The sequence below is a fragment of the Enhydra lutris genome, unplaced genomic scaffold, assembly GCF_002288905.1.
Source record: "Enhydra lutris kenyoni isolate GAN:26980312 unplaced genomic scaffold, ASM228890v2 scaffoldscaffold15, whole genome shotgun sequence".
In the NCBI taxonomy this organism is placed as follows: Eukaryota; Metazoa; Chordata; class Mammalia; order Carnivora; family Mustelidae; genus Enhydra; species Enhydra lutris.
In genome coordinates this window covers 32,792,410-32,805,295 of record NW_019154099.1, presented here as the reverse complement: position 1 = coordinate 32,805,295, position 12,886 = coordinate 32,792,410, and the positions used below count along the sequence as shown (strand labels likewise).

The window sequence follows — 12,886 nt, the reverse complement described above, 5'->3', positions numbered from 1 at the left end:
TGTATAATGTGATGTCACACTTAAGAAGCTTTCCAAATCAGCTACTGCTAAATTAACCATGGAAATGTGGCTATAGATCTAGTTCGCAAATGTCAAAGGGAACTAAAGAACCTTCTAGGCTTAAGTGAGATGAATAAAGACGGAAGTCAGGGCCAACATATTTTGATTTCCTGAAGCAGAGTTTGGCCAGCCAGTACTAGGACTTCCGTGAATAGCACCCTGGCTCCTTGGAGGAAAAGGCTCTAAGCACTTTGAGCTGACTCAGTGGGAAATAACTATATCCTTGCTCCTTCCAAGTGAGAGACTAATCTAACTTGTTGACAGTAAAAGGGAGCAAGGGTGATACTGAGTTAGGTTTCAGATACTTAAATCTCTAAACCATTTGCCTGAAATAGAGCAAAGATTAATTTATTGAGCATATTTATTTACATTTTTGTAAGCAAATACTTACTTTTTTATATGAATGCACAGGAAAACAAATCATTTAGCCTAACATAAGACATCTTAAAATGAGTCTTCTGACCATGTTTTATTCAAATCTCCTCTAACCATTTGTGACCATGGGTTTGCCTTTCCTTTTCCTTTCATAAAGCAGATTTGCACAGGGGCAGTAGAATCAGATATGCCTTAAATATTTGACCCTTTGGGTTCACAGAAGTCATTCTACTTACTGTAAGAGACAGGGGAATTTGAATTAGTGATTCCTAAGATTCCTTAAGAGGCCTTCATACATGGTAGTGCTTCTGAGTACCAAAAGGTTTTTGTAGATCTGGTTCTACTACAGGCAAATATGCTATAACTATAATAACTTACAGAACAGGTTGTCAAATAAATTAATCATGTACAAAGGTAAAAGGTCAGATCCTAATGTGCCTGCAAGTTTGAGATTTTTAAGCCCAATTCAAATATGCAGATTCCTCCCTGAAACTTCTGTAGTCTTCCCGGAAGACATACCCACACCTATAGTTCCTGATTGTACCTTTCAGATGGCCCTGTCCATCTTGTATTATAGTTACTGTATATTCCTAAAAAAGCAGGATTGTGTCTCACACATCACTCAATTGCCTTGATTGTCTTACATATTTGTAACTCAATAAATTTTGACCAGATGAATTAGATTGCAAGGTAGAAGGTAAGCAAGAGATGGGATTCACCCAACACATCTCCCTGGGCACTTACTTTCCTTGTAAGGCAATTTAATCTTCCATCCAGACACAGGGCTCAGAGCTTCCATGGATGGTTCTCTACTTTGTTCCCAGGTGTCCATGCTGCCTCAGGCCATTACCTCCAGACGCAGGAGCTGTTTGGTCTCCTTTGAGAAGGTTAGTCAGCCTTGAGGTTCTTGAACTGCTGGGCAATGTTAATTGATGTTCCTCCAAAGATGTATTGATTGGACAGTGTCTTTGCATAGTGTATCTCATATTGGAAGGTGCTCTGTATAAGAGGAAAAGAAGGAAGAATGACTATACGGAAAGATAGTAAGCTCTAGTTTCTTAAATATAAACAGAATTTTCAGAATAAAATCTGCTAGACTACTGGTGTAGGCCACTTGTTGTTCTGCTCCAAGGCCTTCCTGTCCCTTTTATCCTCACACTCAAGAATACCATTTGAATGAGTCATAGAACTCCCATGATGATATTTTATAATGTTGAATGTTTTAGGAAAAAGCTGGGTTCTTTGATCTTTAATCTGGTTGATAGCTCTGCTTTCTACTTATTCTCTCCAAGCTCTGCTCTTCTTCCCAAACTTCCTTCAGGTTTTGTTGTTTGTAAATTGCTTGTTCTTTCATTATTTTTAATATGTGCTCCACTAGAAGCCCATAGTACTCCTGTATGAGGGAGAACTAATGCTGATAGACAGAGGGATAAGCTGGTATAACCAAAAGAAAAGAAAAATAATTAAACCTGATGCCAAAACAAACACTGAAGTAAAATTCTGCTTGTTTATATTTTTCATAGTTGAGAGGAAAACCTCAAAATTTAATAGGCTCCATTGTTTAAAAAAAAGCACTAAAATAATCATAAAAAATAAGTGTGAACATGTTTATATACTAAGTATGATTTGTCCTCCCTGCCTCCCTCCTTTCTTTCTCACCCTTTTATAAGTTCATTCATTCTTTTGTGATAACACACATAAGCAGATCAAACAAAGGGGCTTTTCTTTTTTTGAAAATATTAAAATAAATATTAAAATGAGAGAAATGGGAAAGGGTCCGATATCCTGCAAAAACGGCAAAGGTGTGACTTAATTGTCGTCAGTGGACACTATAATATTCCTAATGGTTTTGCATGAGAAACATTTAATATATTGGCAGGGTCACAATTCTGGTATATCAACCATGTGTATTTTAACCTTCAGTATAATTTCATGTGTTTGACTTCATTTCCTTAACCCTGTATGTCAAAATGTAATGGTTTCCCAAAGGTAAGATTCTTTGAAGATTTTGTATGTACGCTTTATGGCAGCCATACTTTACGTTAACATTTTAGTTAGAGTCATTTGATTAATAGAAATAGATTGGGGCGCCTGGGTGGCTCACTGGGTTAAAGCCTCTGCCTTTGGCTCAGGTCATGATCACAGAGTCCTCAGATCAAGCCCTGCATAAGGCTCTCTGTTCAGCAGGGAGCCTGCTTCCCTCCTCCTCTCTCTGCCTGCCTTTCTGCCTACTTGTGATCTCTGTCAAATAAATAAATAAAATCTAAAAAAAAAAAAAAAAGAAAGAAAGAAAGAAAGAAATAGAAGCTCACTCATGGCATCTGTGCCAACAATGAATTAGTTGTTCACCAAATGATTTTTTCCTTTCTTTCCAAGTACACTGCTGGGTGACATGTCATAGCCACTTTTCCAGTTGGATCCAGCCTGTGACTGGGTGTTGGTCAATGAACTATGAATAGAGTGAACTGTATATGAATAATTCTATACTACTTCCAGGCCTCACATACACAGTTCTCTCTTTTTTCCCCCTTGTACCCACTGAATGGAGAAGTCCAAGGATCAAGAAGAGGATCTAAAGCCCTCATTACTATTCAGAGGACAGCAGCCCCGTAAAACCTTAGCCAGCCAGCCAGCCTCATATGAGTGACAAACGTTTATTTTGGATTTCCAATCCAAATTTTGAACTTCACAGGTTTGACATTCTGTGTCGTAGCAGTTGGCCTGTCCCAACCAATATACCAGCCTGAGAAAACTGATGTTATTCTAAAGATCTTCACGGGTGGGAGCTGGAATGGGAAAACCAAGCAGCTGGGAATTGCTGTGAATATACAGACCTGCTATTTTCTCTGTGTGTGTGTCACTCATTCACAAAGGACCAGACTCACATAAGATAGCCATGGCAAAGATATTGTTATAAACATTCGATTCAAAAAACATTTAGTAAACAAAACTATGTGCCAGAAACCAACGTGAAGGGTCATCTTTAGTTAACCACTAGATGGGAATGGCAAATGGTTCTTACGAAAAGGGCAGAGAGCCAGGAAACAATACAGTTTCGTAAGACAATTAACTAAAGGTGTTGGTAGGAGGAAATAAACCAGGCATGAAGAAATGGGAGAGAAAGGGAAGAGGACACCAGAAGAAGGAGGAATAGAATAGAGGTAGGAAGAAGAGCTTACAGAGATTCCTTGAGGTACTCCAGAGGATTTTCAGGTGACCCTGAGGTCCAGCCCAGGAATGGGGAAGAAATAGCTTCCCCACCAGCACCAATCTGACATCTGATAACTTCAGGTTTCTATTCATTCTCCCATCTTCTTTAATCCTTCCTCATAAATCTTATTTTCTAACCATGTAATGATCATTTCATTCCCTTTGCTCTTTTAAAATAGGTAGGCTATTCCTTGGTTTTATATACTATCCATTATAGTCCCCTAAATTGTTTGCAAGATAAAAGACGAATCAGAAGAAGCACCTCCCCATACTTTACAAAGTCATACTCCATAGTTATAACTTCCAGTATACCCCAGGTGTCTGGTGGATATCTTGGAGGAATGTCAAATCAATCAAGCAACAGCAACTTCTAGATCCTTTCCTGCAACTGTGAAGCACAGACCACCATGTGGAGTCTTGGATTTCTATTAAATAGTTTTGGTAGGGTATAAAAAAGAAAGAAAAATCCTGCCTTAATTATTGTGATTTTTCTGTAGTTGGCTGTCACTGAGCAAGGTTGAGCAATCTATTTCTCTGAAGGGAACACCCATTTTTCTGGGAAAATTTAGGCACATTCCTTCCTAGTAGAGAAGGGAAAGACTAAGTGGCCTTTGGCAGAATTTTAAGACCTATCTAAAAAAATGACATTTCACAATGATAACATGCTGTGGCAGTGAAAGTCTTGATTTGACATTGCCCACTGTCTCCAAAAGATTCACAGTACCTTTGCACATAAATCGTTTCATCCAAAGATGCTTATTTTGGTAATAGCCTCACTTAAAGAGCCCGGTAAATTAGTCTGTTCAAGGCTTCCTCGGATATACTGTAGGCTTAGAACAGGTGCTTTTATTCAGGAAATAATTAGCCAGAGCCTGGAATCATAATGTTATTCCTTTTGAGTCAAAGAGCCTTGAACAGACTAGGTAACTGCCCTCTGCATCTTTGACTGTGAAATGGGAGTAGGTTGCTACACCACATTCCCTTCCCTTTCACTTCTTTGATTTATATCAATTCTCCCTAGTAGGTCAAGGTGGGTTCTCTTTGTTTCCATCTTGATCCCCTGTGGAGAGGGGTCTTTTCGCACGGTATTCGGAACTATCCTGACCTCCCAATCTAAAGGAAACACTCAATTCCCCATCACATTACTCTGGATTATTTTGTCCATAGAATTCATCATAACCTGAAATTATCTTTTTAAAATAATTTATTGGTTCACTCACCAAGCATTTGCACTCCTCCATACATACAAACACATTAGAATATAAGCCCCATATCTGTTTGTTCACCACTGTATAGTATAGTACTTAGCACATAATAGTCATTTAATAAAGTGAATAAATCCAAGATGTGCTATAGGAGGTGATCAATATTAGCTTTTGTTGAACTTTATGGATGATTCCCATGAATGGGGGATACAATTCAAAGAGAACTTACTAAAATAAGTAAAAGTAGTACAGTGACAAAAAGTCAGGACTGAGGGAGAAGGCAGAGGATGACATGGAAATGAGAATGAGACAGAAAGAGACTAAGAGAAGAAGGACTCTGTGAGCTCCCCCTGAGAGCAAAGTTGGCAGGGACTGGAGGCAACCAAGGGGAGCAAGATAGAAACATGGGCACTTTCCTTTGAACTTCGAAGATATTCCTAGTAGACATGAGTAAGCCTGGAGCTATTCTCACTGGACTTCCTAACCATTTGGAATGGAATGAGGTGTTACAACTGTGATACTTATTTCTAGTGGTGTTGTAAGGATTAAAGTGGGTTCATGTACGTAATACCATAGTACCCTGATACAGAGTAAGCAGTGGCCTCAACTCCTTGGATCCTTCTTTCCTGAGCATCTCAGCATCTTCTCTCCCCTCATTATTTCCCATCTGCATTCAGGCTTTCTTTTGAATAATCTCTTTGCCCTTATATCTATCTCTATCTCTGTTTCTCTGTTCCCCTTCACAACTAAGCTTCTGGAAAAAAACAAAAACAAAGGAAAAACCCAGCCCACCCCATCACTGATTGACCTACCATAATCCAGTTATAGAAACTGATTTTGCTAAGGCCACAAGTTAACCCCTTGTTGTCAAAAACAAGGAGCCATTCAGACCCCTTCTCTCCTACTTTTTTGCAGCATTCAACATTCTTGAGCACTTACTTCTTAAAACCCTTTTCTCCTGGATTTTTTGATACCACACTCATCAGGTTCCTTTCCTACCAGTCTAGTCACTCCTTCTCATGCCACATTGTTGATTTTTCCACTTCTGCCTGATTTTTAAATGTTAAAATTCCCCAACAAGCCTGAAGGTTAGCCTCTGACCTTCTTCTCTGTCTTCATTCTTTAAGTATCCTCATCCATTCTTATGCTTTAAGTCCATCTGTATTATAACTCCTAAGTTAACAGCCCCCAAATTTATATCTCAGCTCCAGATCTGTGTATCCAAATGTCTACTTGACATGTCCACGTGGATGTCCACTTGGACACCACAAACTTCATGTGTCTAAAATGTAACTCTTCTCTCCCCTCATTCCAGCCCCCCAAATTTACCCACCTCTTCCAATCTTCTTTGTCTTGGCAAGTGACACCTCCATTCACTCAGAAAACAGCAAGACTCTCCCTTAACTTTTGTGGCCAATCCATTACTAAGCCTTGCCTGTCTTCTCTCCAAATTAAATTTTAACTCCATCTCTTTCTCTTCATCTCCACTTCCTTCACTCTGATCTTTCCTCCATCATCTCTCATCTGAAATGCTTTTTATTTTCTTTCAATTTTGTACAACTCCAATTCATTCTTAGAATTCCTATGATATCCTAGAATGATAACTTAAAAACTAAATTTGATTATATCACTCCCCAGCAAATAGAATAACATTTGTCTTTCCCATGGTCCACTCAAAATAATCTAGATTCTTCTGCTTCTAAAGTGCATCTTATCTTATTCTCTTAACCCTTGCCATGTGCTAAGCAAATAGTCTTTTTATGCCCTTCACATTTGCCTATACTTGTGCACAACCTGTTTCCTCTACATGTTTCCTCTGCATCCCCTTTACCTGTCTACTCCAATAACTCTTCAGGTTTCCATTCAAATATTCTCTGATTCATTAACCTTTATTAGACCCTCCCCCATTTTTTCCTGAACTCTGTTCTTTTCTTTCATACAATCGAACACAACTTGAAATTATATACCTATACATATGGTTATCTATATCATTCTAAAATTATATACATAGCATATATGTAATATGTATATAATATACTGTATACAATATTACATATAATTCTGTATCTGGTATATTTAAATACATATGACATAAAGATATACAGATAGAGATATATTTTGTAATTATATAGCTGTACATGTGATTGTTTCCCCAACTAGACAGTAGGAATTGTATGTTTTCCCCATAATTGTATATCCCACCCCTGGCACAGTGTGTGACATAATGTGCATACAATAAATACTTGTTTTGTGAAAAGAATATCATTACTTAGTAGTAGTAATGCAAATATGTATGATAGTATATAGACCCAAATCCCTTTTCTGAGTCCCTTACAGCCAGAGGTATTTGGGAATTCAGAAATGTTCTGATTTTTGTGCATATATCACATTATGGGACACTCCTGACAGGCTCTAGGGAAGGATTTGTAATCAAACACTAATATTTCCACAGTTTGATGTACAAACATTTATAATAAGTAGAATGAGTTAAAACTCTGAATAGTCACATCAGGTCTGCTCCAATAATATCATCAATGAAGTTGTGAAAACAAAAGTCCGAGTTTTCAGAGGAGTTTGGATTTGAGAATTGCCCGTAAAGGACTGAGGAGCTGTCCTAACTTTGCCATGGTATCTGGCTTTCATAGGCAGTGCCTACGAAGAGCTCACTTTCACCATGTGAAAAAGCACTCAACATTTACTCAGACTGACCCAAAATAAATTTGAACCATTCATGGGGAAATAACTGACTCCCAGTGGACTCCAAACAGACAGCCTTTCCACTATGAAATTTACTCTCACTGACATAACTATCTGGGAGCACTTGAAACTACATTTTGCAACAGATTTGGGAGGAAAAGGTTATAACAAATCCTGTCCAAAGCCAGGATCACTGCTGCCCAAGATGTATTTAGCATTAAAAGTTCTGTCTCACCCATTTCTGGCCCTGTAGACACTCATGACTTACAAAGGGCTTCTCTGTTAATAACTTTCCTGAACTTCCAAGTATCTTTGTGCTTACATTATAAATGCTTTCACCTTTAAATTCAGGACAATGATATAAGTTCCTGGCTATTTCTTGTGATGGTTATTTTATTCTAAATTATTTTGTCCATAAAAGAACTAAGCATTTATGAAAATTTCCTGCCAAACATAAGTAATAACAAACTCATCATTAAAAACAGGTCTGGGGCGCCTGGATGGCTCAGCTTCTTCCTTTGGCTCAGGTCATGATCTCAGGGTCCTGGGATGGAGCCCCGCATCAGGCTCTCTGCTCGGCAGGGAGCCTGCTTCCCCTCTCTCTCTGCCTGCCTCTCTGCCTACTTGTGATCTCTGTCTGTCAAATAAATAAATAAAATCTTTTTAAAAATTTAAAAACAAGACTATTAAGGAGGAAAATTCAAGGTGCCTTATATGTATAGGTGCTTGATGTCCTCTTTCTTCTTATCTTTTACCACCTGCCTGCTGGGGGAAGGGAGTAGGTACTATTCTAAAATAAATATTATGAAAGTTTTTGGATGAGAATCTGAATTTTAAAACACTTGATAGATTATTGTAACTTTACTTTAAAAAATGGAAAAATTATTCTCACTTTAGTATTATTGGCATGAAACTTTGACACATAAAGGTATTTATGAGAGTTATAGCAGAAAACAGATAGAAAAATAAACAACTTTTCAGGGCATTATTAGTTTACTTTAAGCACCATTAAAAGGTAAAAGAACAGAAGAAGTTGGTCAAATATTCAAAGGGAAACAAGAAGCTTATCAATAAGTGGGGTTCCCTTTAACAAATAAGAAAATATTTTATAAGCATCTTTAACTTGATCCAAAATGTGCATTTTAAAATACATTCAATAAGAGGACAGGGTATATCACATCTTTAATATAAACTGCCACGTGTATAATCTCCCAGAAGGCAATATTCCAAAATGGTAACATTATTTTTCTTTATTTACCTTCCATGTTCATAATTGTAAAACAAATGCAAGATACAACTTAGAGGTAACTCTATTTTATCTGAATTCAAAGCCACAAAGATTTGTCTCAAAGCTGATAGCCTACCAAATGAGACATCTTAAAAGAGCCAAAAGGCACTGGTGATAATTTTATTCAGACTTAAAGCAGCCGGGACACAGAATTTTGGAGATACAGGACTTATTTCCCTCTTAAATTAGGAAAAAGGATAAATGTGAGGCCGTTGAAGTCATTTTAAACTTTCTTTTTAAATTTATTTTTTTAATTGGGGTAAATCAGACATAACATAAAATTTGCCATTTTAACCATTGTTAAGTTTACAGCGCTATAGATTTCAGTATATTCACACTGTTATACAACCTTCACCACTATCCATCTCCAGAATTTTTTCATCTTCCCAAACTGATGCTCTGTACCCATTAAACACTAACTCTTCCGTCCCTCTCCTTCAGCCCTTGACAGGCATCAGTCTACATTCTGTTCCTATGAATGGGACTATTCCAGTTACTTTGTATAAGTGAAATCATACAATATTTGTCCTTTTGTGATTGGCTTCTTTCACTTAGCATACTGTCTTCAAGTTTCACTCGCATTGTAGCACAGGTCAGAACTTCTTCCTTTCTAAGGCTGAATAATAGTCCACTCATGTATCTATCACATTTGTTCCTTCATTCATCTGTTGATAGACACTTCAGTTACTTCTACATTTTGGTTATTGTGAATTATATTGCTTAAACTCTTTTTTTTTTAAACACATAAAATATTGGCTTGAAAAATTTCCCAACAGGATAAAACTGATACCCTTTTCTTCAAAAGGAAATCTATTTTGTCAGCGAAGAAACTCCACTTTTTCCGGTAATACTATGATTACCTTTCGCAAGTTAAATGTTTCATTAGATGAAAAGTAAACTGTCCTCCTAACTACCTTCCCTCCAAATCACCAAACTTAGTTTTAGAATTCATGTAATATAAGCATTGTAATAAGACATTCTTCTGCTGTTACTAAATTTGCAGCACTGAAAGGTAACAAGCATTTGCCAAATTCAAGTTAGTAACAAGAATAGAATAAATCCTTGTCTCCTAACTTTCTAGGGAATTAAGTTTACAACAACACTGTACATGTAAGCTTCAGAATCACAACATTCCAAATATTGGGTAGATTCTAGAATGAAGTTAGGTCTATCTTAAACCCACCACATGAGGAGGCTTATTATTAAGACTTTACCTTATGGTCCCTTGTAATGAAGTTCTGAAGGACAGACTCTCCAGATTTTCTCATAAAGGGTGTAGTATGGAAGATACCTCGGGCAATTCCTCGTTTTACATCAGGCCAAGAAGCATTATTTCCGTATCATAGCCAGTTGCTTAAAATCATTTTAGGGATAAAGAGAGAGATAAAATCATTAGTAACATGCTATGTCCTATATATGTCTTCCTTTAATGTCTAAAAGTAGGATTCTACTATAATTTGATGGTTTTCAAGGCAGCACAATAGAATTTTCATTTCATATTTTCAGCCTGCAGAGATTGAGTGCCATGAATTCCTTGAAAGCATCCAAACCTTTTCATCTCAGGGACTGCTATTAAAGTGGGTGTGTTTATCAAAGGCCAGATCTAGTTGATAGCTTGCCTGATGGAATGCTTCTTGGAGATGAACTTTTCGTAGGGGAGGATCATCACACTACTCAGTAATACCTACAATTACCTTCCCACAAGTCTAGCACTCTTTCCTTAGATGAAAATTATACTGCCTTCCTCACACTTGCCTTTCTCCCAATCACTGTCTTAAATGTTGCCACTCTATGTAATTTCGTCATGAAGGCATAGAGGAATAACTTTGGGGTTTCATACTTTAAAGTAATCATAATAAAAACTCTACTATTGCTACTAAATTTGTGCCACTCAAAGGTGACAGCCTTGTCATCTGTTTAAAAATTTTGTGCTCAGTCTCTCAAACAATGTCACATTAAAAGTCAGCCAAAAGGAAAAAAATGCATTCCCCCCCTTTTTTTTCAAATAAAGGATTCAATCATTGCAGTGAAAGCTGAACATCTACTTCTTGCTTTAAAGGGGAAAAAGTCTCGAATCAGAATTCCAAACTTACAAAACCAATAAGTTAGGAAAGTTATTATTTGTAATTGCAAAGGAATTCTTATTTTTTTCATATATGGTTTCATTGAGCCTATATTTTACCTTCAGGATCTTACATGAGATGATTTCATTGACAGAATATAAATTATAGTCAGAACCAAAAGCAAAGGTGTCTGGAAAACAGGGTTCTCAAGCTTCTAGCCTGCAATGCAGGGGAGAGCGTAAAGAGCATGAAAATAAATGTTGATGATGGATAGATAGATAGACAAAAATCAACATTTATTTTCACATTTTTCTTTATTTTCTTTTCCTTTTCGTCTTGTTTTTTAATTTGAGTCTAGTTGACACACAATGTACAACACAGTAATTAACTTCTCTGTATGTTCCACTGTGCTCACAAGTGTAGCCACCATGTCTGCCCGTAACAGTGCTACCATAATATCATTGACTATATTCTCTATGCTGTGCCTTTTATTCCCATGACTTATTTATTCCATAACTGGAGGCCCACTTCTCTTCACCCATTTTTGCCCATCCTTCCATCCTCCCCCCACCAGAAAGACAAATACCATGTGACTTCACTCATGTGGAATCTAAAAAACAAAACACATGAATAAGCAAACAAACAAAGAGCAGAAGTAGGTCCTATAAACACAAAGAACAAACTGATGGTTGCCTACTTCCACACTGCTTCATGCTCTCCCCTGTATATATGGAGAGAGCCATAATACAGAATATATTCATGTGAGACAGACAGACACACACACACACATACACACCAGTACACACACACATACTTACTCGCCGATTATCAACTGCTTGCCAGAGGCCACACCACCCAGAGTGTTTCCTGCATGGAATCATCTCTAGACTCTTCCATATATAGAGATGGTTATAACACTATTGCATGAAAGGTCACCCCTCGCTTTCCTAGTGTACCCTCTTCTTACTGTGGTCATAGTTATTCACAAATACATTGTTTAAAGAAACCAAAAATAAATAAACAAGCCAGTTAGGCCTGGCAATCCCATTTCCCATTTATGAATGAGATGAAGAAGGCTTTCTTCCTAAGCGTTTGTCTAGAGCAGCCAGCTGGCTTGCATTTTCAAAGGCAGTTTCAGCATGTGCTCTTGTGTTTGTATCTGAGCAGCCTTTTATTTGGCAACAGTTCTTGAATATCCACACTAAAGGGAAACAAAGAAAAACCACAGACATTTCCCTGGATGAACATATATTCTAGTTAGTTTCCTGAGCACTTTACATATGTTTATGATCATTATTAACATAAATTCACAAGGTAAATATTATCCTTATTTCTCTGATGCAATAAAATTAAAAGGAGAAATTGTATATCTTACAAAACCCAAACTCCAATCTAATTGCTGTTTATATGGAAACCCAGATCAACGACTGCACCCACAGATTCACTCTAGTACAGAAGTGCTGAAAGGATGCAGAGCCAAGCAACCAGGAGAGTTGGGTAAAGGGGGGGACAATTATCCCATGATCTCACTCATATGTGGAATGTAAGAAACAAACCAGAGGAACATAGGGGAAAGGAGGGAAAAATAAGACGAAATCAGAGAGGGAGACAAACCTGAGAGACTCTTAAATCATGGGAAACAAACTGAGAGTTGCTGGAGGGGAGGGGAATGGGGGGGATGGGGTCATTGGGTGATGGACATTAAGGAGGGCAAATGATGTAATGAGCACTGGGTATTATATTAAGACTGATGAATTACTGAACTCTACCTCTGAAACCAATAATACACTACACATTAATTGATTTTTAAATAGAAAAGTTATAAAAAATAAAATAAAATTCAAAAAAAAGGAAGGATATGTAAAATCAAAGGTTGCTGAAGCATGTCAACTGCCCCAAGTGTTTAGCAAAAACAACATTTCTACAAAATGCTTGAATCAATGTTTTACAACACTTAAAGCAATATGTCTAAATTAACATCAATTTGT

General features: G+C 37.3%; 1 protein-coding gene across 2 annotated transcripts in view; it reads right to left on the bottom strand.

Annotated features, from left to right (window-relative positions):
- The window catches only part of LOC111146985 (sciellin), a 162,559-nt gene extending 152,376 nt beyond the window's left edge, over nt 1-10,183 (bottom strand). Inside the window, exons 1-2 of one of the 2 annotated variants that reach the window (XM_022502799.1) lie at nt 10,050-10,183; nt 1,180-1,434 (exon numbers count right to left, since the gene is read on the bottom strand). In XM_022502799.1, coding sequence (XP_022358507.1) covers nt 1,180-1,267 — 88 coding nt within the window. In that variant the 5' untranslated portion in view covers nt 1,268-1,434; nt 10,050-10,183. Of the gene's footprint in view, nt 1-1,179; nt 1,435-10,049 lie in introns of those variants that run through there. The other variant, XM_022502801.1, reaches the window with a different exon arrangement.
- Between the last annotated feature and the right edge of the window lie 2,703 nt (nt 10,184-12,886).